The 27805-nt window shown below is 41.3% G+C and overlaps 1 protein-coding gene across 1 annotated transcript; it reads left to right on the top strand.

The window, feature by feature from the left end:
* The first annotated feature begins 208 nt into the window (after nucleotides 1-208).
* hs3st1l1 (heparan sulfate (glucosamine) 3-O-sulfotransferase 1-like1) lies at nucleotides 209-27805 on the top strand. The gene is made up of 2 exons (XM_040044764.1): nucleotides 209-1451; nucleotides 26645-27805. The coding sequence occupies exon 2, from the start codon at nucleotides 26811-26813 to the stop codon at nucleotides 27741-27743; it is 933 nt and encodes a 310-aa protein (XP_039900698.1). The 5' UTR covers nucleotides 209-1451; nucleotides 26645-26810; the 3' UTR covers nucleotides 27744-27805.

Raw genomic sequence — 27805 nt, 5'->3', positions numbered from 1 at the left:
CCTAAGAGAGTTCAGGCTGTGTTGAGGAATGATTGTAACCATGTCAAATATTGACTTTCAAGCTTGTTAGATTCTCTTTTTGTAATTTATGTTTGTACAATTTTTACATTTTTCAGTAAATTGCTGCACCTATATTCTATTTTCCTAGCAAAAAAATAAAAAAATAAAATAGTGGTGCTTTTTGCACAGTACTGTACATCCACCATGAGACATCTAAATGTAATACTTAATAATAAATATGAACACATAGGTTCAAGTAAGGGGCAAGCTTCTTTTCTCCTTCTTTTAAACTCTAGATAAGAAGATCTGTTTCTTTAAATTTCCAAAGGCAACAACATTACCCCTCCCCCCTTTGTACAATTTCACTCATATTTAGGGTAGTTTTAATTTGAACAATGAAATCCAGCACTTTGACTGTCTTCCAAGAGACACTGTCTGAAAATGTGCGCCTTCATCTCCATATTTAAATGATCACCCATGAAATCTGGCTTCTCCCTGTGCCAGGATGGCCATTTGGAGCGGCTATAAACACGTCTGATTTCCAGTTTGACTAGACAACTCATCACCCTTCTTTTCTAACAGAACCAAGACTTTAATCAAGAAAAGAAAGAAAAGGCCTCATGTATAGATTGTAAATCAGTCTACTGTTAAGTCTGGTGCCAAGGCTTTCACGAAACGCTCCTTTAGTGCTTTGTCTTGGGCACATTTCTCATAATAATGTGATAGGGCGAATAGTGTGATGGCATTGGTCGAATTTTTCTGTCGGAAGTATAATATGTCTGTTTGAAACTGAAGTTACGCATTTTCCAGCATATCTGCTGTTTGTTCAAGGTACTAATATAGAGTCATATAACAGTTTAATATCACTGCTCTGTCTTCTTTAGGCATGTATAATGGTAAAGCCTATTGTTTATTAGGCAACCCCAATCTTCTATAGTCACAGAAAGGCACGAGTCTGACAAAACAGAAAGAATAAAACGAATAATAGATAATAAATACGATTAGGGTGGGAGGCTATTGTGTTCGGGTCTGAGCTGGAGCTCTCCCTTAAAGCTCAGGATTGCAGAGCATCAGTGAGGAGAGCACCTTTCCCTGATCATCTGACGGCAGACGGCTCCTCCCCGCTCCCTCCTGTCTGCTACGCAAAGCAGTGGCTCGGGCACAACTCTGCCCGCGTTTCTATCCACGGGGTTCGTCTACGTGAGCAGGAGACCGGAGTCGAGTTCTCCACTTTGAATAAACAAGGACTGCGTTCCTGCACTGGTGTCGGCTTTCCAGTGAATCAGTGATGAGAGTGGCCGAGAGCACAGGCGGACGCTTTTCTCCCGTGCGGACCTGCAGAGCGCAAAAGTGCGCGCCCTGGTTCGGCTTCGTCTCCATCCTCCGCTCCTGAGATCAACCCAAATCCAAAGAGGCGCGCTGAGATCCCCCACGAACCCCCCTCGTGCGAGGTAACCGGATTTTCTCTCAAGCTTTCCCCTTACTTTGAGGACACACTGCTTCTCAGCAGCTCACACACATGCGTTACGCTTTCATGCAAAACTTGAATCTTCTAGCGTCTGAGAAAAGGATGCTGTTTTTTAAATTGAATTTTTATTCTTTTCAATTCACGGGTGATTCATTTCTCAGTTGTCAAGCTCGAACAAATCCAGTTATCGCCTCGCAGCGAGCCGATCCTCTGACATTTTGAAATATGATTAGTCACTCATGTGAAATAGGTGCCTCGTCGTTTTTCTGGACCTCACATTTAAATTCTTTTTAATAGAGTATTGATCAAACTAATTAAAAAATAAACGCTGCATCCAATAAATTAACTTTAGGCGCTCACGGGAGCACCGTCTTTTCTAAACCCTGTGGGCTTTGACATTTAAAGTAAGCTTTCCAATAACACCTCTAACACATTAAAAGTTTGGGGCAAAATTTGCGAAGTTAGTGTTTTTTTTTTTCTTTTTAAGGGATTAAAATGCGAACTTAAACAGAGACGTTTGCAGAACTCCCCCCCCCCCAGCTCCAGATTGAAACTGAAAGCTCTTATATTCCATTTTAAAGAGTCGCCGTGTAAACTCAATCAGACAAGAGCAGCTAATGATAATTACCCCTCTCCTGTACTCGGGGAAACGTAGCCTTGATGTGGCATTGTTTCTTTCCTCGGCATCATTTCATCTCCTGTATCTGCTATCACAACCAAAGCAAGTGAAATTCCAGCAGCCACATACTATAACGTCACAGGATGCAAATTGCCATGGGCTGTGCAATTCACCTTTGATTATGAGCATGTGGGTGTTGGCTTATGTGAGCTGGTTCTTCCAGCAGCAGGATTTCCTCCAAGGCATAAACCGTTGTTTGAGTGGAATAAGTTCTGTGATGAAATTCAAATGAAACATAATGGCTTTTTTTTCCCCAGCTGAAACCCTGTCCTATCTCTTTTGCTTCAAGTGGGCTTTAATTGCTCTGTATTTAAAATAGGTTCAATCTTTAGGCTACATAACCATGCTCTGGAAAGTAATGTGGTGGTGTTAATGTTCTGACAATTACTTTTTGGGTGTAGACTGCTCATTATATTGAGATGTGCTGTAGTCTTTTTGTTATTTTTTTTCCACTGAAAATCCCCCTTTTAAAGATTTTATTTGAAATACATAGTGAGCGTGTGCAAAAAAACTTTCTAGATGTACATGTATTAATCAAGAGGCAAATGTATGGAAATGGTGAAAAGGCTACACAATGAGTTCTCTGTAAGCTGGCTAGAAAATTGGAATTAAAGGGCAAAAGGTCGACATGAAAAAGGGGTCACCCTCATTATTTTCATACCCGACTAATCAACATGAATGTGGTGACTGTGCATCTGTTGCTAAGCCAGAATGGATATTTTGTTTGCTTCATCCTATGCTCGAACCAAACGTGTAAGTATTGCAGAAAGCAGTGAAGCCGGGCGGTCTATGAGATCATCTTGACAGTAAGCGTGTACGAGTTAGGTTGTAAAGACAATGGTGAGATAGGGAGGCGGTTATGATTTCTAAATCCACAGAGAAAACAAAAGGTGTCTCTGCGGTGTAGGAGTGGACAAACACGCAGGGTCAGTTGTTTTTTACACCACACCATGAGGGGTTCGTGTGGTAAGCATAGAAGAAGGAGGAGGAGGTGGGAGAGAAACAGTTTCAATTGCCTGTTATTACATTTTTTTTTCTTTTTTGTGTTTGATGGAGTTTATCCAGTTGGCTCCACTTGAGCAAAGCGGGGGACAAGGGGTGGGGTGGGGTGGAGGAAGAGAAGAACAATAAAACAGAAGTGAATTTTCTCCTCCTCAAGTTTTGCTAATCAAGAGCAATAAAAAATAACACGAGCGTAGAGTTAATATTTGATGAGGTTATGTTTGCTGAATTAAAGGATGAAAACTATTAGCTGAGGCATATGAGACTTTTGTTAAAAATGCAAATGAAATCCAGTGTTTGGCTTTTATGTGTTTGTGTGTGTGTGGGAGGATGTAGGTTTTCCCTCAAGAGATCCAACTTTTATGAAACACATTTTTTTTAAATGCTTTTAAATTGGCACAATTCAGCCTGAAGGCTCTAAACTCTGTATCAAAGTCAAATGTCAATGAAACCATTAAACTATTTATCCATATTGTTTATTTTTATTTGTGAACAAAACAATATTTTTAATCGACATTTCTTGTACTGTATGGTGACAGCCTCTATTTTTAAGTCATGGAATTTATGCTTGTGTAATGGTCAGACTGGCCAGGACAATATCATGAAATATATGAAATGCATGTTTGTTAAATGGCCTGTATTTGTATTGCGCTTTACTTAATCCCTAAGGACCGCAAAGCGCTTTACACTACATTCAGTCATTCACACACACTGGCGATGGCAAGCTACATTGTAACCATAGCTCCCCTGGGGCGCACTGACAGAGGCGAGGCTGCCAGACACTGGCGCCACCGGGCCCTCTGGGCCTCTGACCACCACCAGTAGGCAACAGGTGAAGTGTCTTGCCCAAGGACACAACGACCGAGACTGTCGGAGCCGGGGCTCGAACTGGCAACCTTCCGATTACAAGACGAACTGCCAACTCTTGAGCCACGATCGCACCGTTAACCTTGACTGTGACCCAAAGTCTTAACTGTTTCAATTGTCATAAAATGGCTTGAAAAAGGCTTCAAAATGCCGCTCTGTCAGAAATATGCCTGAATTGGTGTGCTAATTATACAGCAATGACTGTTAGTGGAGAGTGTAATTCAGATTATTTTCTGTAACTATGTTGCTTCAACACTAAGTGTAACAGCAACAGTTTTTAGCCACAATAGATACTGCCCATCTAAATAACTTCAGATTTAAAGCTGCACTTCCTTCAGTCCCCAGCAGTGTACCCGTTCCGTGTGGAGCAGAACGGATACATAGCTGTCGAGACACACACTGACATATGTGGCTCTGTATCCACTATGAAAGGTGATAGCCCTATCATATTGCACAGGCAGGTAACCAGATTGGAGGTATTGTTGGCCATTGCTTTGTAGCACCTGTGATTTGAGCACTCTCAGCACTGCTGAATACATTTGCATATTAGCTACTTCCTGTGATTTGCATCCTGGAATTACAGGCTGAGTTAAGAGGTTGCAGAACTCCCCACTGCACAGTTATGACAGGTGCTAACTAGTCTCCTTGGTACAATGTGAGAAAAACATCACAGAGTGATAAGGAGCCACCAGAAACTCTGAAGGTGTGAACATAACATGCATGAAAAGACATTTCTAGAGAGAATTGCTGCGATTGTTAGCATGCTGAGCTAGCTATAGCAAGCTAGCCAGCCGAGCTCGGTGGTTGCTACTTTCAAAGTGAAATACAGACTCCAAGGCACAATGAATCTTCTAAAGTTCCCAATGTGGAAAGAGTAAGAAACAATCTTTTATCTATGTAGTGCAGCTAAGAGTTCATAAGGCCATCTCCTGTCAGTGGTTGCTCTTAGTCATCAGTTAGCCTGCTTTCTTCCTACCCAGGGGCCTGAAGCTCTCTGTCTCCAATTAGGCCCAAAAAGTTGTCTTGTTGTGAAAAAGAATATAATATAAAATGCATAAATTAAACTGAGGTATAACTTTATTTTTTAATAAATATTGAAGGCTGTTTTCCTGACTGATATGGGGCAGTGAAGGAGTGGTTTATTCTTGTTAGCATCGTGAATGGAGTGACTTGCTAGTGATAAGATTTACAAGACCCAGGCATCATTATTTCCCTGCACCCAGTTAAATAGAAGTTGTCAGCTGTCATGTGCTTTGTGATTGACTTTGATCCTGCCTAATGATCACTGTGTTCATCTCGGAGCCGTAGGACATCGCTCGTCATGCTCTCAGCCTGATATAATATGCACATGATTTCAAAACTGAGCCTCTTGACCTAGTGAATTCTCAGTTCTGCTGGCTTTTTGATTTTGGATATTTACACCCCTGTGATTAGGTCACCCAAGTACAATCACTCATCCAGCATTGTGATGGTAATGTCATACAGAGGCTGATTTGTGTGTGTGTGTGTCTGTAGAATTGGCTGGATCCCCTGTCTGCCTCCCCCGTGGACTGATTACTGATCAGACTAGCATTTCATATCAGCCTTGTGGGGGGAAATTAGAGGATTAGCAACAACTTCATGCTTATTCCCTACATATCTTCCAGGGCTCCAAATCCTCTGGAAGCCATTGTTATTTTAAGTAGCTTGGCAATTGAGCATGGAAGCAAGTTCTAATTCTCCCAAGTCTTTGGAGATGCTGAGCTGCAGAAAGTTAACATTTTGGAGCTACTTCCCCTGCTATTCATGTTCTTTCATGATGTGAAAATGAGTAACTGAGAGAGGGCCATGAAGCTGGCTGCCAGGACCTCTTCACTCCAATCCTTGGTTCATACATAATAGATAAGTCACTGTAACTTACAGTACAGGGCCATAACTAGGCTAATGCTTAGATTTGCATATTTGTGCCGGATTCCATAATTCATGAGCGTGCAGCAGGCAGAGATCCATGCTGCAAACCTTGGTCCACATGATGAGCACCATATATATCTATCCAACATATCCAACATGCGTACCAACAACATTAATAGGGTGTACAGAAGCTGTCTTTTCCAGGCACATGAGAGCTTTGTCTTCATCATCAAAAGCTTCAGAGTCTGAACTCTGCCTTTGGGGAAGCCTTATTAAAGGCATGCAGATGAGAGAATCAGACAACAGGCTTTCTCCCGCTTAATTTACTGCAATTCTGAAATAATAGGACAGGGTGAGAGCGGATGAAAGAAGAGACAGCAGAGGGCAGCGACACCTTGTAGTGAACAGATTTCACGAGCCACTTTTTCATCAAGGGGTTCAAGAAAGCCATACACCCTCATCAATGGCGAGTGTTACTTACTTACTGGCGAAGCAGATTTATCATTCCACTTGATGATGGGACAAGTCATTTATTCATTAAGTTTTTGCTCTATTTCTTGCATACACACACACACACATGTGTGTGTGTGTGTGTGTGTGTGTGTGTGCGCGCACTCATAGTTTGAATATCTTGTCATATTTGTCAGTCTTGTGTTGCTTTGGAGGGAGCACAACCCTGTGATGTAGAGTGAGTTTTGCTTTGATTCAGATGCCTTTTCCATACGTATCAATTTATTTTGTGTGGACGCGTTGACGTGTGGGTGTGTGCGCCGTGGCTGTGTAGTGGTGAGATTTTCTGTTTGTGACACGGTTCCAGTGTGCGTCTGGTGACCTGAGTGCAGATTATTTCACATTTTAATGAAACGATTTCCTGCATCGCAACGTTTTACCATTAATTTAGAGATTTTAAAGTAATCTGGAGAGCTAACGAAGGAATTCACACAAAGACGACCTTATGGTCCACATTTTCAAAGAAGTCTGCTGAGCTGTTAGTCATCTGTCAGTGTGGACATCATCATTACTTCTAAGGAATACATTTTCTGCATTTGTCCACGTTTCCTTTTCTTTTCACATCACTGGTTGTAATTTTAAAGGAACAAATGAATACTCATGAGAACAAAATGTCAAGCATTGGTCGGTCCTACTGACTTGCGCTCTTGTCACCACCAGAAGCAACACTTGACATTTGTTCCAAAGGCGAAGATCTGGGTTAGTCTAAATAAGAAATTTGATCTTTAGAGACACCGATTTAGATTTATTGTTGCAAGGTCAAACACCTAACGAAGGCAGCTCAGAGGATGTTTTCAAAGTTAAGCGGAGAGGAGATGAAAATAATGACACACTGTTGAGTATTTAACAGTGGCACAGCGTGGCCCAGTAGAAAGCTATCTGACCAGTATTAATAATGTCTCACTTGTGCTTACTGGCGAAGAGTTTAGCAGCAATCTCTCGAGGTAATGTGAGGAGCTGTCCATGGTGCTGAATGAGACTGTTCATCTTGTGTTCTGGAAAAGAGAAAGCCCAGATGAGTACCTCTCGTTTTTTTCCACCTCCAGAGGGAACACTGCTCATCTCAAACTTGAAATTGAACCTTGAAAGATTCTGTTTCTCTTTTTCTGACTTAAAGGCAAAGGGGTGACACGAGGTGTAGTTACTGAGCTATATGAAGCTGAATCTGAAAATAGTCACAATTATGACACAATGCAAAAGTGAGGATTCAGTGCTTGTACATTTAAAAACAATTATTTATTGTGATTTGTAGTCTTATATCACCAGTGAAACACGTTGCAGTGTAATGCAACTTGCATTTGTACTTGTACTGAAAGCCTGCTTTTTAATTTTCAATATCATTTATGTGTGGTTTTGGAGTACCTTTTTTAGCCAAATAAATATTGCTCTCATATCTGGTTCATTCTCTGTCCTTTATTGGATGGCTAATTGAATATAATGGGGCTGGGGACTGTGAACCTTTCAAAACGCGCAACTCACAGTCTATTGTGCAACACAAATCTGAAAGGCTAATAATAAAAGCCATGTCACAAAGGAAAGATAATAAAGTGTTTTGGGTTTTTATTATTATTATTATTATTTTACAGGCAAAAGGTAAAAGGTAACATGGTCTTTTTATTTTTCCACCCTAGAAAAAATATTTGTGCTTTTTCACTATTATGTTTAATTAACAATTAACAGATTTTTAATACTAATCAATAATGAATCAATTGCTCTAACATTGCTTAAAATATAAAAACTCTTGAGGTGAATATTTTTGTAAATGGAATGTATAAATAATTATAAATAAATAGGCAATACATTGACCATTTAAAAGTGGTTATTAGTTGCAGCACAATTATTCTACTACAGTGCAACTTAATCATTGATAACTAGCTCCAGTTTTATAAGAAAACATAGTGAATCAAACACCCTAACACTTAACCAACAGAAAAACAAACAAAAACTTATCAGGCTTATTACGTATTTCAGAAGGAAATATATTTAAAATGTCTTAATAAATTGGAAATTCCTAGTTAATTACACCTTAGTAAACACTTAACTTTAAGGTTTAGATTTATGTGTCTCTATTTTAATAATACATCTACAAAAATATTTAAAAAAATATTTGTTGAACTCTGTATAGTACAATTTATAGTGCTGTAAGTAGCTGATAGCAGTTGACAAGGATTACATTTTGATGACACTGGCACAAGTACTGTAGCTGACTTGAAGCAGCTGAATATCAGATGTATGCACAAAGTTTTTCAGTGTTGGTTCTGTGATGCACTATTTGTGGCTATGGTGAGAATAAGGATGTCACTACATATAAGCTATTTGCTACCAAAACTCGAAAAGCACAGCGTATTAGCGTATTAGCTGCTACAATCGTGTCGCTCCAAATAATTGATAAGAAAGGCGGAGGTAGTTTGTGCTGTTAATCTGAAATAAACATTACCATTTTGTTTGAAAAAGCTAGCAATGCTGCTGTGAAATGAATGTTCCACAGGCTGAAATGTTTGCAATGGAAAATGCTACATACAGTGGGGCAAAAAAGTATTTAGTCAGCCACCGATTGTGCAAGTTCCCCCACCTAAAATGATGACAGAGGTCAGTAATTTGCACCAGAGGTACACTTCAACTGTGAGAGACAGAATGTGAAAAAAAAATCCATGAATCCACATGGTAGGATTTGTAAAGAATTTATTCGTAAATCAGGGTGGAAAATAAGTATTTGGTCAATAACAAAAATACAACTCAATACTTTGTAACATAACCTTTGTTGGCAATAACAGAGGTCAAACGTTTACTATAGGTCTCTACCAGGTTTGCACACACAGTAGCTGGTATTTTGGCCGATTCCTCCATGCAGATCTTCTCGAGAGCAGTGATGTTTTGGGGCTGTCGCCGAGCAACACGGACTTTCAACTCCCGCCACAGATTTTCTATGGGGTTGAGGTCTGGAGACTGGCTAGGCCACTCCAGGACTTTCAAATGCTTCTTACGGAGCCACTCCTTTGTTGCCCGGGCGGTGTGTTTTGGATCATTGTCATGTTGGAAGACCCAGCCTCGTTTCATCTTCAAAGTTCTCACTGATGGAAGGAGGTTTTGGCTCAAAATCTCACGATACATGGCCCCATTCATTCTGTCCTTAACACGGATCAGTCGTCCTGTCCCCTTGGCAGAAAAACAGCCCCATAGCATGATGTTTCCACCCCCATGCTTCACAGTAGGTATGGTGTTCTTGGGATGCAACTCAGTATTCTTCTTCCTCCAAACACGACGAGTTGAGTTTATACCAAAAAGTTCTACTTTGGTTTCATCTGACCACATGACATTCTCCCAATCCTCTGCTGTATCATCCATGTGCTCTCTGGCAAACTTCAGACGGGCCTGGACATGCACTGGCTTCAGCAGCGGAACACGTCTGGCACTGCGGGATTTGATTCCCTGCCGTTGTAGTGTGTTACTGATGGTGACCTTTGTTACTTTGGTCCCAGCTCTCTGCAGGTCATTCACCAGGTCCCCCCGTGTGGTTCTGGGATCTTTGCTCACCGTTCTCATGATCATTTTGACCCCACGGGATGAGATCTTGCGTGGAGCCCCAGATCGAGGGAGATTATCAGTGGTCTTGTATGTCTTCCATTTTCTGATGATTGCTCCCACAGTTGATTTTTTCACACCAAGCTGCTTGCCTATTGTAGATTCACTCTTCCCAGTCTGGTGCAGGTCTACAATACTTTTCCTGGTGTCCTTCGAAAGCTCTTTGGTCTTGGCCATGGCAGAGTTTGGAGTCTGACTGTTTGAGGCTGTGGACAGGTGTCTTTTATACAGATGATGAGTTCAAACAGGTGCCATTCATACAGGTAACGAGTGGGGGACAGAAAAGCTTCTTACAGAAGACGTTACAGGTCTGTGAGAGCCAGAGATTTTCCTTGTTTGAGGTGACCAAATACTTATTTTCCACCCTAATTTACGAATAAATTCTTTACAAATCCTACCATGTGAATTCATGGATTTTTTTTCACATTCTGTCTCTCACAGTTGAAGTGTACCTCTGGTGCAAATTACTGACCTCTGTCATCATTTTAAGTGGGGGAACTTGCACAATCGGCGGCTGACTAAATACTTTTTTGCCCCACTGTAGATGCATAAGCTAATGTAACAGCTGTAGACAACTCAGCACCAAATCTAACATTTCAGTGACAACATAATGCTAACATTTTTAAATGACTTTTTTCAGAGAGATTTTAAGTAGTGCAAGTCCAAATACATGCAGTTAGTGGAGATAGGCTCCGGCCCCCCCATGACCCTGACAGAAGCCAAAGAGAATGGATAGATGAATTAATTAGAAACATATCATGTAATAATAATGAAGGTTTTTACATTGCTTACGCCAAATGTTCATTCCTGATCACAACTCTAAAATAGGAGAACAACCTGCCAGTACAAATTCCCAAATGTGACTCAACCAATATAAAACACAACAATGCTACATCCATTTATCTTTTATCATAGCATTGCTATGCAGCCCTTTTATTGATGGTGCCATACAACCTTAAAAAATGGCAGCTAGTGCATTTTAAATAAAAGATGTGACCTGGTTTCACTACAGGAAACTCAAGAGTGGAACAGGTTAAGTATCCAGAACAATGCATATAAAACAGGACTATTGAACAGACTTACATTTCTATCTTTGGGGTCAGTCACTGTAGAAGCTGAAAGAATTTCATTGTTTTCTAAGAGCAGAAATTCCATTAAAAACTGCTAATGTTTGACTATTGATTGTCCTAAATGTACTCATGTATTCTTACTTATGCGCTGTGTATGTTGTGTGTTTGGTAATTGGCTCTGCATTAGTTTCTGAACCCTAAGGCCATGTCCTAGCCCCTTTTCTGTAACACTGCCACTGTAACATTTCAGTGTCAGAGTGCTCTCCAACCCTGAAATGAAAATCCACAGTGACTAGTGAATGTGCCGTATCATTATCTGGGGATATAAAGATGTAATCTGTATGGATAATTCTAATTTCACTCAACTATTGGAGGGATTCACATGAGCTTCTTCTTAATTTATCCATATTCTTTTTCAGATTTTCCATTTCACTTCACAGCACATTTGTACACTCCTTCTAATCTTGTAATTACAGCATTTGCTTATTTCCCACAAATCTACAGTATGTGTGTAACAGATGTTCATTATGTTTTGATTGTTTGATCAGTCAGCGATAACTTAGGGCGTAAGAGGATAATGGTGATTATTTTTATATTTGCTTTCAGTTTTTTCCCATCTAGATAGACAAGCCAAAATATTATATAAAATGGGATTAAAAATAATTACATGCAGCCTGAAATGCTTGAAAAAGCTTTATTTTTGTTTTTGTTACCAGTGTGTTTATGTAAAGAGGACGATTTGCAATGCATGTCACTGAAATTGTATATTGTAATCAATATTCATGCATCACTGTAAATTAACCCACTAAAAAAGGCTTCGCTTTAGTGTCAGGTAAATATTTAATGGCATGTATGCTAAACATATGTTCATTTTGTATGCATACTTTGGCTCCTGGCATTTTTCTACACAGTCACTCACATTTTAGTAGCTGCCAAACAGATTTGTACAAATTTGTAGAGTGGAGCATTTATTATACAGTGCACATGGAGGGTATTTTTAATTATTTTTTTTTTTCATTTCAAAGCAGATCTATTCTTTGGTTTAAAGAGTGAGCGTGTGATAAAGACCGTGCCATTTAACAGGATTTAACTCGAGGCTATCTTGACTCGATAAAAACTGGACAGAGTTTGGCTCTCACCTTGAGAATGACTTTTCAGCACATGGCTTCTTCTTTACATCATATCCTCTTCAGTTAACTGCAGCAGGGTCCACAGTTGTGGAATACTGCGAGGATTAGTGAGGGCATTTGATGTTGGCACTCAGGGTTTCAAAGAACTTACCAATTCTCATTCTGCATGTGTCAGAATACAGAGCTGGTGGTTTCAGTCATTGTCTGAAATGACACTCAATCTGAGGATGAATTCTTTTGGTTCAGCTTTGAGGGAGAGTTGAAAATCTGAAATTAAATTAATTAGCAATAGTCGAATAAATTGACAGATGTCACTGGGATCCATCTTTTGAGTTTTGAACAATCTGCTTGTTTTTTGGTGTTATACTAAATAGTGCAATATAAAACATTTTAGCCACAAAAAACGCATCATACTGTTAAATAATCACTCTTTATTAATGTTATAGTAAGGAAAGACTGAAAACCTTTGCTTAGATTAGCTCCAACGTTATCATTTGGCTGTTAGCCTTAATGTTAACAGTAGGCTGATGTGGTCATCAGGTAATTGTTAATAGTTAAATGGCTAATGTTAATGTGTGAGCTGGCCAGGCTAACATGTTAAATACTTAAGTGTTTTTAAAGTGGGGGCTCTGCTGACCTCTTGAAATTCCTCACAGAGGTTTGCTCCATATTGTGAATATACTATGTTCAGCTCCTAGTAGTGGGTGGGGTTGAAATAATGTGTAAACTGGAGGAGGTGCAGATGATGCTGTTGCAAATGAGCATCTAATATGATATTAATTTTTAGTCTGGATTAGTATCTGAGTATTTTTTTACAACCCTAGTGCATATATGCTGTAAGGGAACATTTATACCAAGCTAAGAAAACTCCCTCTCACGCAATATAGACTAATATGATTGTGACAAATCATGTCAGTGTGTCATGAAATTACCAACCTCTGTAAGGATGCTACAAAGCTGCATAGCTTGGCGTATTTGGAAGCTAGCTAGCAAGCGTAGAAAGATTATTTGAGTAAGTTCACATCAACAAGTGACGTTAAGCCCAAACTCATTAAATTGACATTAGGATTATGTAAGGTTTATGTGCCCTGTGAGGACTCCTTGCCCCCAAGAAGGTTTGAGAGCTCCTGCAGAAAACCACTAGCTTGGGTTTGATTTTTATATCTTTGGATGGCTGAAGTCACTAGAGATTAAATTTGTTTTGTGGGTTAGAGAAGTCTGTAGGGGTGTATCTGTGCATTGATAATTTCCAGAGCAACAGATGCAGTTGTATTGCAGTGTAATTTAATGCAAGAAGTACTCCACATAGGAAAACTCATTGCCCAGCAAATTAAACCATTACCTCCCCGGTTGGAGTTAAATATGGAGAAATTACTCATTTAATGTCTGATTACTCCCTAATAGAGCCATCTAAACAATGGTATCCACACATTCCCACAAGTAAATCCTGCTTCTCTGCAGCATACGGGTGGCAATTGCTTGTCAGGGTCAGAGTGAAGTTTTATTAAAAGATGCATGCTAAGAAGTCAAAAGAATTCATCTGTTTGGATTCATTATAAGATGGCTCTCTAGTCTGAAGATTTGTCTTCATTATCCAGCCAAACACCAGGCAGATAACACTCTGCCTCATTTGCTTTCCCAGCCTCAATTTTCCCTGAATGATAATGCAGCATCTCTTTTGTGTGGCTGTGGTAAAGACAAGCAAGCCATTTCCAATATGCACACAGGATTACAAAGGTTAATCATCAATTTAAAGCTAATCTTTGTTAAATACCAGTAGAAGCTTGGTCTGTGCTCGAGACAGATATAATCAGGCAAACCCCCAAACAATCCTCCATCTAAATGAAGTGAAAGATGGTTAATCTAGGCTGTACGGCACAAGTTGATGAGCGAATACGGCGGAGGATTGCACCACAACTCTCAACTAATGTTCCACTGTTTGCTAAATTTAGTTGTCAATTCTATGGGGTGAACCACAGAAATGCTCCCAATTCTCGTATTTACTTAGAATAGAGTCCAATAGAAAGAGACCCCCAATAAAACTAATGCCACTTTCCAACTGAGGCATTTCATTTCACCCCCATCCTGCTCAGAGATCGTAATTCTCGTGTATTTATCCTTGCTTCATTGTTGCTGTGGAGTTGAGATAATTATGGAGTTTTAAAATTATGCAATCCCTTTTCCCTATTCTGGGAAAATGATTAATTAAATTTCTCCTTTTTTCCTCAGTTAATATGCAGACGACTGGGATCACAGGGTCCTAGTCATTATCTGGTCTGGTCTGCTCTGGTGAAACATGTCTGCCAAGTTGGCTAATTAAAATTTGAGTTTCCTTCCATTGCAGGCTGTTCATATTTGTCAAAAGTGGCACTTCATGATATTAGAATAAAATGACTAAAGATTTTTAAAAGCTCATCCTCACATGCAGGTGTGCGGAAGTTAAACAGAGGGAAAAGAAAAAGCGGCACATTCACACACAGATTAAAGGCAGCCTTGCAGCTAGCCGGTCCTCATTAAGTTAAAGGCCAAGGGATATGTGGAGACCTTATTGATTACATCATGCTGGTGGTATTACATGTACTATTCATAACGATGTAGTCGATGCATAATCACCGCGTGAAAGAATCACTAGGAACACCCAAAAAATATCTGTTTAATAAAACCTTGTATTTTTAAAATATCTATATGTCCCATATAACATCTAACTGAACCGTTTTATGGCCCTAATCTACGGAATTCAAGGGGACAACATTTAACAGGAATTATGGTAAAGTAAAATAAAACTAAAATATTCATGACAACCCCGGGTGGCATCGACTTTTAAATGCACAGGAAGTAAAGTTCTATATGTTATTTCTTTCAAACTTCTTGACTAGCGAGATAAGCTTAGGACAAAACATTGTGTTTCCCATTAACCTAAGCCATTTCAAGTCTGGGCAGGAATTTACAATAATGGGAAATAGAATCAGCTCACCTTAATGGCAGAGGCATAATTCCATTGACAAGGCAGGCTCCTTTAATAAAGATAAGCCCCGAAGAAAATCAATAACCTGAACTAATTTCGAATGGACTCAGACGAACATAACATTCGCACCCAAGCAAACATTTTTAAAAGGCCTTTTTCATTGCTATTGCTTAGAGAACAAACCGAGGCTGTTTTCCAATCTTCGCTACATGACACAGTAACAAAGCAAGCCAACAAGTAATCTTGCAGATGCCCTTTCTCTGATTCTTTTTATTCCCCCATTAGGCCTCTGATGCTGGGTCCACAAACTTCTCTAATTAAGAATTCGTCTTCAGCACATTCGCCCATAAAACGGGCCTTGCTGCAGAACGTGGGGTGATAAAAGGAGTTATTGGGCCTGCGACCTCCTTTGCCTCTTATCTCCCATAAACACTTCAGTTGGTTTTTACAGGACTGTGGAGGCGGTGGTACGAGCAATAAGCCAAAGGGGAATGGCCAAAAGGCTGGGGTGGTGGGGGGTGGTGATGATGTCTTATTCATGAAGAACGGCTCAACAAGGGGGCGCAGATGAAATTGACAGCGAGAAGTCATCGTCATCATACTACAGGCGGTAATGTGGCTCCGATAAGACCCGTCTTGTAGTTGAAGTTGATTAATCTTTGCGCCGGGCTTCATTTCACCGTGTGCCGTGGTGATTTTTAAAGCGGTAAAATACAGAGTGCTTAAGCTCTTTTGGGAGGGAAATAAAAAATAATATTGCACACTCATTAGCTTTACCGGGGGTTCTTGCATTAGCTTGTGGGTTTAGCGACACACCAGCAGAAGACAAAGCTCTGCTCTCCTATGAAAGTCACCCCGCTGAAGTGACACGTTTTATTCCCTCTATCTTCTTAACCTGATTCTGTCACACACCCAGGACTACACATGCACAGATATTTTCATTAAGTTGCAGACAGGTTTCTTACAGCCATTAAAATGAGCCTGAAGTCTTGTACGTCACCTACTCTGGTTTTCTTTCCGCACACATTAAATTCAGTTAAAGCAAAGAGTGTTTTTTTTTTCAATAACATATTTTTTTTTGTTTTCTTTTCTTTTTAACCCACACCTCATTTCAGTGTGCGCATGCTCTGGTGATTTGAACCGATGGTGGATCCCTTCCTGCTATGCAGGCTGAACACAAGAAAGTGTACGGTGAGATTGCATTCAAACCGCTGCCAGTGTTGTGTTCTCAAAAAAGAACAAGAGCAGAAAGAGTATAAAGTAACAGAGGCTGCCAATACTTGTGGTTAGCCTTCCTTGAAAATGTCTGTAAACGGTGCCTCACTGGTGGAGGAATCTCAGCTTAAAAGCGCGTGTGGAGCCCAACTGGCGCTGGAGTTTTCGTCTGCTCTCATGCACGGGGAAGATTTTGCAGAGGTTACGCTAAAAAAGCAGCTCGGTGCTTCACGGGCAACGGTGTGGAGCGGTGCGAAGGCAAACGCAGTAAACAATGTAATGATAGAACGAACGACAGCCGCGCGGAGCTATGGTGGTTTATGTCCTCCCTCACCTCTGCCCAGTCAGGCCTCTGAAGCACACCCCTGCCAGAGAAGCAGGGAGCAGTGCACGGGGAAATGGAGCTGGAGATTGTTATTATAGATAAACACTTCTCTTACGATCTAGTTTGCCCTGCAACCAGGAAATTACAAGGATGTTGCTCAAAGTTGAGCGCAGAGGCAACTGGTTTTATTTGCCTCTGAGGTGCCAGTATGCACAGTCACAAACTGCGCTCAATAAATGATGCTGAGTCACATGTGGGAAATTGATGATCTTTTTAGAGTACTTTTATAAATTTGTATATATGGATGATGTTTATAGTAGAAAAGTAACTGGGGGTTGTTTGTATAACTGATGCCTTTCAGTTGCTTAATTAATGAACAACTGCAGTATAATTTGCTATATACCATGTGTTTAAATATGAAGATTTGCATTCTGTTCTATTAAATACAGCATTCAGGGGTTCACATAAACATAAGGTATTGACATGATGATGTCTACTGAGATAACACATTTAACCAAATGACTCATTATAAAACCAACGGTTAGTCGAAACCTTGTGCCTTAATCCAAGAGCATACGTTATTTTGCAGTTAATAAACAAAATCTTGCCTGAATCTTAACATAAATATTTAAATGCAATATGAACTAGGCATGCCACATTTTAAATGATACTGAAGATTACAACAGAGTTGCTCTAACCAGTCGTCCTGTTTATTCTGGAAGTTAAGAGATGCCTCTCCACTGCACTTCAAATGAACTCAAAGTGATGAACGATGCAACTTTGAAAAATACTTGTTTTGTATTCTTGGGGGAGGAGGGGAGAGTATTTTTTTATGCCTATCATTAATTAAAAAAGCAAAAACTAGAATATGCCTGTACACAGAAAATAGACTGAAGAAACACTTAGTGTGCAGTATGAACAGAAGGAAGTCTGCTTCCACATTAAAATGAGTTGATTTTGCCTCTCTTAAAGGTTTTGTGTCTGATAGAGTCGGTAAAAAGGATGACTTAGCGGGTTTTAAACTTAGCACCGTCTCAGCCCATACCGTCTGATCCATCCGATTGTGTTACGATCCGTGAGCCGCATTCGAGGCGACAACTTGAATTACTTATGCAGATGAGGTAGCTCGATACTGTGAAAGTTCAAGTTCAAGGTCCTTCGCTGCGGCTAAAGCGACATCCCAGAAATGGGCGTCTGTCACCGCCAATCTGATGCTCCTTGCATTTCCCATCTCCGTATCTCTCAGTCACGCTTGACTGATTCGTCATTCACACGTACTGCACAAACAAATCAAGACGATCCTGGCTCTGCACTAATATGATAGCCGAGCCAGTCGAGCTGACCGCTGCTCCCTGACTTTGCTGAACTCCATCACAGTTTGCTAATTGTCAGGTGTCTATTTTTATTGCCTCTTATGGGATACATTGAATTCCTACCTGAGCATGCTTTATTTGTGCTCACTGTGTTTCCAGAGTGCGCTTCTGCTTGTTTATTTACTGCACATACGCCAGTGATATCCCAGTGTAACCACTACTGACACATCTAACTGCACAATGCTTGGATGCAAGTGAATGCAGGACACCTCTGTGCTAAATGGTTTTAAGATGAATGTGTTATTATTAGCTTGCTAACTGCCGCCTGGTGTTGAATCACTCCAGCGCTTGGCAGCCAACAGCAAATCACAGAAGGTCCAAATACTAAACCTCGAGTTCTGCAGTACTGAATACATATTTGTGATGGCGGGAAAACACTGGCAGATCCGTGGCGTGTGCCTTCCAATAGAACGCTGCTGTGCCAGATCGTGAAAGGTTTTCCAACTGCACACACCAGCTGTAGTGTGGGAAAATAAACACAAGATATAAGTTGACCTCTTGGAGGAAAACAGCATGCCCCTAGTGTGTGTGTGTGTGTGTGCGTGTACACCTTAGTTAATATGTATTACGCGCTTTGCCCTCGAGTACAGTTTACTCTCTGCATAACTCAACACTTGGCAAGGTAGGATTACGTTCAGTGTATTCTGTAATGCTGTGTATGAGCTGTAAGATTGATGCCATTTAATAAACAACGGTACAGAAAAATAATCATAAAATTCTCTAAACGTTGCACATTTTTCTCACTTTACTCATCAGAGCTTTGATATCATCGTCAGTACCCGGCAGGCCTTGCCATAGTTTTCTTTCATTAAACTATTCATCACATCGGCCTCATCAAAGATTAAGAGTATCCTCGCTGTTCATTACAAGTTGGCCTGCTTTTTATTTGATGAAGTAATTCATCCATAATGTATGTGTATATTGGTGTTTGCAGGATGCCTGCGTGACTGGGGGTGAAAGTGCTGGCGTTCCGCAGACTTAGACCCACGAAGGGAGCACGGAGCCGGTGCGTTTGTTTTGATTAAGTCGGCATTTCGCAGTGTTCCCTCTGCGATGAACTGCAGATCAATTACTTTACACAGAGAAGATCAGACTCATTGTGAGAAGCAGGAAAAAGGTGTGATGGGAAAAGAATTACAGCAGCATTAAATTGGGGCACAGCAAAATTAGCTTTATCTTCGTGAGATGAGGAGGCTATTGCGGAGCGGGGAGCTTGATTTTGTGGAAAGCATAGGTGCTTTATCAGAAGTGGCAGGCTGAATGAGGATCATCAGGCCACGCTCTGATTGAATTCCTTCTCATAGTCTGTTGTTGTTTCTGACGGACCGCGGAACACTTTCCTGAGTGAGTCAGTGTCCCTGGGATTGGTTGCCTCCACTCATCCAAGGGTGATGAACAAGTCAGCCTATTTTATCTGTGAAAATGCCTTCTGGGAATCCAGACAATGTCAGTTGGTGCTTGAAATAAATCTCAGAGCATTGACAAATGTCAGGGCTAAACTGGAGGAGGCCTGGGCCGAAGACTGCGGGACTGCGAGAGCAATCCCGTGGCAGTTGAACAATGGCGCATTTAGGCTGGGTAACTGGAAGGGTGTTGCCATGGCGAAATGACAGTGCTCCACGGCATTGTTTGACCCGGGCAATCGGGGAAAAGCAACAGCATTTTATATAAAATGCTACGATGCGTTGTTTGTCGATAAAGATCCTTATTCAAACGTTGCCAATCTAGCAGAAACATACATTTGTTTATGTGGCGCAGGCCTTCGTCGAGTTGGGTGGCTCATGTTCGTGTGCACAGATGGCAGTGGGCAGAAGGATTGGTAATTGGAAGAGCTTACGTTGCACACTGAACCACTCTATGGGTGGGAAAAAAAAGCTGAAACGACTGCTATACAGAGAAAGTTTAACTCAACTTATAGAAAATCACAGATAAAAGACTGTAATTAGGGCCCGAGGCCACATGCGTTTGAGTGTAAAAGCAAATGACAGATTACATCCTCTGTTAATGAATGCCTTTGCTGACATGTGGGTGTGGATTAGGTCATTGTCTTACTCATGCGCTCCAAAAATAGCTCGATACTGCTTCCCATCAGAGCTGCAGTCCTCTCAAAACAGGGAAATATTGTTTCTCCAGCATCAGTGTTTGTAAAATGCTGCTGAGTTGTCTGCATCAATAGTTTGTCATAGTTATGGCATTTTATCACACTTCCAGGGCCTGATTTAAAGATTGAAAGTTAAGCAAGGATTAAATTAACATGGCATTCCAAGGCTGCCATTAATATAGCTTTAAAACGTGCATTTTTTACGAACTGAATACATTACACTTAAGTTTGAAACACTGTTGAATCAGGCAGTTGCCCTGCATCAACACTAAACCAGGCAAAAACCCTGTGAGTTCACTCAGAAAACAAGTCAAGGCTGGCACAGAAATCAGAGAGAAAAAGGGTTTAAAACACACCTACATAGGCTGGCATGGGAAAAATAATGAGAGCACCGTGTGCTCTTTGTTCCTGAACGTGAAGAGAGACTGAAGAAAAGGTTAAAAAAAAAAAGAACCAAAGAGTACTTTTGTAATCTGATTTACAGAGCTTAATTTTCCCTCTGAGAATACAGAGCTGATATGTTTTACCAGAAGGAAAAAGAAACAAAAAAGCTTTAATTTGGTTTCATGTGTCCAAAGTACATCCTTTCACAAGCATTGCGGCTTGTAAACATGCATTTCTACCAAACACCAGTCAGGCTTTTTTATGTTTGTCTTTCAAAAAGTGTACTCTTCCAGGGTCTTATTTCATCGAAACCACTTTCACTATGAAAGGGATGTATGCAACAAGCAGACACAATCACGACGGTTAGCTTAGTGTTTCAAACTCTCCTACTGTTCGGTGTGGGGTTAGTTTTCGAGGGAAGGTTGGTCACAGCCCAAATGGACATTAGATTTTCTCATTATATCAGCAGCTGTAGCTACAGGAGTAAAGGCTTGGAGAGGGTGTTGAAGTCTTTCCTTGACCATGATCAGTGAAAGTTTCTTTCTTCTTTTTTCTTGTGTTGATCCTTTGGAACACAGGAAGTGCTCAGTTCTTATGATATAACTTAGAGATACTTTACCAGCAGGTGGCCCCAAAGGAGAGGATTACTCTGATGCTTTTGCCACTGCCAAATGTCACTTTGATAGGTACATCTAGCCCAAATTAATGCATATATGTTATATGTAAAGCAGTGCTGCAACAAATCCTCCTTTTTGAAGGCTTCTGTTGAAACTGTCATAATCACCACAAACTGTCTTCTCAGAAAGACCTGATGAAAACAGATTCATCATCCTCTTCTTCTTCTATTCGAGTTATTGAATGAGCTGTGGAAAAGAGCACATATGACAACAATCGCCCAATACTAACAGCTCCGTGTGAACACGCCTCCACATTAACCTTGGATAATGCCAACATCACAATAGGCTCAAACTCTCTCTCTCCTAGTCAGGGGTTAAAGGCCTTGCGTAGGGCACATCTGTTGGCTTTCTAATGAGAAGAAAGCATTGCTCTTCCCCGATTATATTTTCTTTACCAGCCTGGAGATTAAAAGTGGCAACACTGTGTTCTCGAGCTACCCCACAGCCTTCTTCTCTTATACTCACCAGTTAACAGCTGTAATATACTGTAAACAGAGGGGGAATACTCACTCATTATTTGTTCACATCATGATGAAGCTAGCTTTGAACAGGGATTAGAATGCTTCACAGGACTCAAGGTGTCCCTTCAAAACCCTTTTGCATGCTGATGCAGCACAGGGTTGGAAGTTAAGGATTTTACATCTGAGAAACTAAACGTGTGAGTTTCTTAAAGCTCTGCTGGCTTTCATGCCGTCTGTTTATACTGCATCTATGTAGTTTAGGTTAAGAAAGAAAGAAAAGCTCTGTCTTTGTCCTCGGTACGTAGCTGAAGCCTGAAGTTGTTGCAATAGAAATTAATCAAGTGAGCCAGGAATCCCACTGCGAACCAAAATGCATCCATAATTTAAAATCAGTCCTGCATGTGGGAGTGAAGTTTCAGAGTTCCAGTTTGGACGTGGGTGGGTGGGAAAAAATATATTGTAGTGGTTTCTGAAGGCCTACTGGAGAGGATGGGTGAGGAAAGGAAGTGGGAAAGTGCAAAACAAAAACAGAGTGAAAGTGCATGTGTTTCTGTGTCCAAAGTGACTGGACGGACGGGTCAGAGCCTCTCACACGGGATCGTCTAACAATGCTGGACGACAGCGAAGCGGAGACGCAAGAGTGTGGGATGGAATGAAGTCAAATAAACAAGCGGTAGATAAGAGCAACGGCAGATTCTTATGCTTACATCAAACAAGTAAAACAATCTGTGTGTGTTTATGTTTACTTGTGGTGCTAAATGATTTAAAATGTGTGACCACACAAGAAAAATGGATAGTAATATTGATTCATTTTAACTTCCTCACTTGAATCCGTTTAATAGCAAAAGCCACCCTCTGTAATCAAGCTTTATTGCAGTAATAATTATTTTGTACTAACGTCTCTAATGAGCAGCCGTTAAAAAAACAAAGCACCCTGTGCAATACCTGCTGCCTGCCACAGTTAATGGCAGGGGGGCCTGTTGAATATGAATGAGGCTTTTTTTTTTTCACTGTAGATGTATAGAGGCGGCTGTTTGGGTTAATTAGTGGGAACCTGGCTTCCCGTGGTGCCTGGAACCTGTGGAGCCCTCCTCTTAGCCTGGTGGGATATAATGAATAGTGCAGAACTGTTGGCGGAGCTGTCTGCTCAGGTGGTACACTGCACTTTTGCTCCGGTGCCAGAATAGTTTTAAAGTCTGGATAATGGTCAGCGAAGGGCAGCTCTCGTACGTGTGTGTGTACGCGTGTGTGCGGAGGCTCAGAATTATGGGTTCGAGTGGCGAGTGTGGTGCAGAGTTTTAGATTTTTGTTATCTCAGCAACTGTGCCTCCGACTTTACCGAGTTCAATTTCCATACCCACTTATACATAATCAGGGTCAAAAAGAGGATGGAGAATATCCCAGTGTGCGGGGCAGGGAGACATCTTCAGCACGAGTGGACACTCACAGAGCTAATGCATGTAAAACTAATTCAGTAAAAGTGTGGTCGTTGCTTCCCGTCCAAAGCTGCCCCCCCACCCCAATCTAATTAAAAACGTCTCACCATTTTGAAAGAGAGGGAGGGATTGACTCTAATTCATGAGGTATTAATGGTTCATATTAGTAATGCATTGATACTGCGATACCTTAATATTCCCAGATAGCCAGAATTAAGTATTAAATGTTACTTTTTTATTTTCTGGAAATTTATTATGCCTCATTGCCACTGGGATCGTTCTTATGTATGGTATCATCAGGTTAAGGAGTAGCGCTGCAGTGCTAAAGGATTAAAGATGGTCACGTCATGGCTTAGGTCAGAATAGTGCCAGTGTCTATTTAGCACAGCAAATCAGGATATGTCTGGTTCAAGATGAAAAATGCAAACAACAGAACAGGTTTAAAAGCATTTCCACCGCCTTGACATTCATGGCCTTGCGGCACTGTTATGCCTTTAAAGTGCCTGAAGAAAGGTAGCCAGAGGAAAACATTAAAACCCTACACTGAAAAAATTGGATTTTTCACCCTCAATAAAAATGAAGCAGTGAGTTTGAGTAAAATGTAACTAAAACGTAAAAAATGAAACATTTATTTTCGTTGTGGCAGATGGTTGCCCATCCCTGATCCTCTCATGGAGGTTTTTTCCTGTTGAAAGGGAGTTTTTCCTTCCCACTGTCATCAAGTACTTGCTCGTAGGGGGTCATGTGGTTGCTGGGGTGTATTTTTATTCCAGTTATTGTAGGGTCTTTACCTTACAAAATAAAGCACCTTGAGGTGACTGTGCATTTGAGCATATCCTGTTCAGTTTAACATTTTACATTATAGAACAAAGTTGCAAAAAATGTATATGCAATTAAATTATTTAAAGTCAGCAATTTAGGCAGAATTTTTTTTTGAGTGTTCAAGCAAAAATGTGTCCAGTTCTACAATCTGAATCTAGGTTCTGATGCTGTGAAGCAGCAATGAGACACCAAACAGATGCTATATCTGCACACAAAACTCAGTGTGGCCATAGTTATCCCCTGCCAGCCTGTGCTGTATAACCTTCCACTGGTTCCTGCAGTCTTCAGCGGATATATTCTTGGTTAAGTGGTCTGCCAGATATTGTGGTTGCCATGTGCCGATTGAAAAGCTGGAAAGATACACATCAAGTGCAGAATAAAGCAATAAGGCCCGGTGGAATGCGAAACAATGGCTCCTTCCAGGTGGTGCTGTACTGTGAGAGGTGTGGGGGGAATTGGATGAGACAGAAAGCTCGTCTGGCTGCCTGGCTGTTAGCATTGGACTTGGCAGCTCTCTGCCAGGGAAACGCTGACAGGCAGGCGAGGCTGTCACAGCACATAAGTGCCTCCTCGCACCATCCCCGCTCCTGTAGGGCAGGTCAGCTCTCCCGCGTTCAGAACACGGGCCCAGTCCCACACTCAGACCACAGATCATAATGTGTAACTGGGGAGGGGGAGGCATGTGTCACAGGCTTTATATGGTTGAAAGACTCTGTAAGGTGAGAGAAAGCCACTGGTGACACCGCAGAAATGTGCTCTGCGCGTTGGTAGTTACACTCTTCACTTAATTAAGAGACGGCTTCTGTGATTAAATTGTGCTGAAGGCTGAGCATTTCTGCAAGCAGAGGATTAATGATAACAGTTGGCCCGCTAAAAACAACTCAAGTGCGCAGATTTAGATCGTCTATGCGCGCCTCACAAATCTATGATCTCCTCACAATGTGTTGACAGTTTTTATGCAAAGATTACACTTTCATACTTTCATCAGTCCGGAATGAGCGTGTCCCACAAACTTATCTTAAATTATTGTAATGGCTGATCATTCTGGAGTCAAGCTGATCGTTGTTTCACACTGCTGGCTTGGTGCATAAATTAGGTAGGGAAAGGACTTTTTTCAGCCTTTTGTTAAACATAAAATAAATTACTGAGTGTGTGATTTTCTCTAATATATATATATATATATATATATATATATATATATATATATATATATATATATATATATATATATATATATATATATATAGGTGGTGGGGGTGGGGGGCTTGGAAGGAAAAGATTGCTGAGAAAAATAACTGCCGAAACAGGCAGCCTCCCTGCTGTTATCAAAGAAATGAAAGATCAAATTTATTTTAAAAAATATCCTGTCCTCCTTGAAAACCCCAATAGATGTAATTACAGTAAATGGCATCTACAGACTGTGAGCCAGGAATTCAGCGTCTTAGTTGGGAGGGAAATTATCCCCAGTGTGCTGAAACGTGCAAAAGGTGACGAAGTTACTTCCACAGAAACACCCAGTTTTTAAATTGCATTTGAAAGAAACCCATTTGTGGTCTACATTATGAGGGACGAGGTAGGGAAAAAATTGTCTACTGTAGGCATTTGAAATAATGTGTGTGTGTGTGTGTGTGTGTGTGTGTGTGTGTGTGCGCGCACACGTGTGTGTGTGCAGCCATGTGTTCCCAGGATGGGAATATGTGTGCTTGTTTGGATTGCCTTACCGTGACCTTTGCTGTTGAATCTGGATGTTTGCATAGCCCATCCCTGTTGTTTTGACTAGCACAGAGTAAGCAGCAGCTCTCTCGGCTGCCTTTCCTCGTGAAAAATATCTGAAGACTTTTGCCATTTCAATTAATTCCATGGCGTTAAATATATACATATATGTATACATTTATTGCTACAGAGATGTTTTTTTCCCTTTTTTCGTGCTGAAGATGAGGCGCACCATTTGACTAGTGCTTGTTGTAGGCAAGAAAAACAAGGCGAATATTAAAATATTTAAAAGGTCTTATAGAAAGGATCAAAAGTTAAAAAAGACGAGGCAGCGACATTCAATTTTCCCATGCTTTTGAAGGGCTCCTCGGCAAGATTATAAGTCAAACCTAACACCCTAAATCCTTCTCCTTGTTGTTTGCTGGATTTCACTGCTCTGGTATCGATCTTTCTCGGCTCGTATAGAAAATCAAAGCTACCTAGAGTGGGAACTCATCTGATTTCCGGCAATAAATTTGCCTTTACAGTCTCTTGGTTTCAGCGCTGTGGGTAGGTGCGTATTGATACAGGTGTGGATTTTGACCTGCTGAAGGAAGACAAAGAACTCTGGTCTCATCTTTTGGCCTTCAGACTCAATTGCATATTTCAGACACATTTTCTGATGAGCTGTCTGGCTAAATGTTTTTCGCACCGAGAAATTACAGTATCAATTGAAAGTGACTTTATAGAGTGAGAAGAGAAAGCAGATGGGAAGAGGGAGAATTAAAAGAGACTCAAAGAAAGATGAATTGAGATTATCCTTTTGAGATCATACACTTACAACAGACGTGGATTGTATTTATGGCTGGATTGCTTTTTCATGGGAATGAGAAAGGTGCCATTTCAGTATAATACAGACATTCATTCTTCATTATATGCCTGAAACCTAAAAGCCCTTTCTTCTCTCTCTTTTTTTTCTTTGTTCTTCCCTGCAGATGTGCCGCAGACTGATTCGTCCTCCGTCTCCAGTTCATATTCAATGGCAGACAAAGACTGCATTTCTTAGCACCACTGAGTTTGGAAAGTCAGCTTTGGCCCACAGCTAAGCCACAGCCTTCTTTCTTACTGACTCTTTGCAAGTCTCCACTTCAGTCCATCACCATGGCCTGTTTTCTGGCATCAGCCTTTCTCCTGGTTCTTCAGACATACGCTGCCCCACCTGAGGCAGGATTTGGGATTACACTGGACACTGTGGACCTTGACACCGGCCTACTAGCGAATGTCTCTGGAGATGTAACCACATCTCCACCCCCGGGAACAAGCAAACGAGCCCCACATAGTATCATTATTGGGGTACGCAAAGGTGGCACAAGAGCGCTGTTGGAGATGCTGGACATACACCCTGAAGTGGCTGCCGCCGCCACCGAGGTACACTTCTTTGACTGGGATGAGAACTACGCCAAGGGCTTTGAGTGGTACCGTGAGTTAATGCCCTACTCTTACCCACACCAGATCACAATAGAGAAAACTCCAGGCTATTTCACTTCAGCCCTTGCACCCGAACGTATCTGTGCCATGAACTCTTCCATTAAGCTGCTGCTGATCTTGCGAGACCCAGCTGAGCGGGTCATCTCCGACTACACCCAGGTGTACTTTAACCGGCTGGAGAACCACAAGCCGGTTCAAGCCATTGAAAACCTGCTAGTGCGCAACGGAGCGCTGAATATGAGGTACAAGGCCATTCAGAGGAGCCTGTATGACGTCCACATGCGCAACTGGCTGCGCCACTTTCCCTTAGAACAGATACACATAGTAGACGGTGACGCTCTGATCCGTGATCCCCTCCCAGAGCTTCAGAGGGTGGAGCGCTTCCTTAACTTGCCACCCAGGATAGTATCCACCAACTTCTACTTCAATCAGACCAAGGGGTTTTACTGCATCCGCAGTGATGGCCGAGAGCGCTGTCTGCACGAGTCTAAGGGACGACCTCATCCTGCTGTTAACAGCACTGTGCTCCAGCAGCTCCGCTCCTACCTTCAAGAACACAACCGCACCTTCTTCAGGCTGGTGAAGCGCACCTTCGACTGGCAATAAAAACCCCAGTTCGCATTCTTAACAGAGCCACTATCTTGTCTGTGACGAGGATAAAACATTTT

The sequence above is a fragment of the Simochromis diagramma genome, unplaced genomic scaffold, assembly GCF_900408965.1.
Source record: "Simochromis diagramma unplaced genomic scaffold, fSimDia1.1 OVJJ01000486.1, whole genome shotgun sequence".
Classification (NCBI taxonomy): domain Eukaryota; kingdom Metazoa; phylum Chordata; class Actinopteri; order Cichliformes; family Cichlidae; genus Simochromis; species Simochromis diagramma.
The sequence above is the reverse complement of the archived record's forward strand: the minus strand, read 5'-3'. Positions and strand labels throughout refer to the sequence as shown.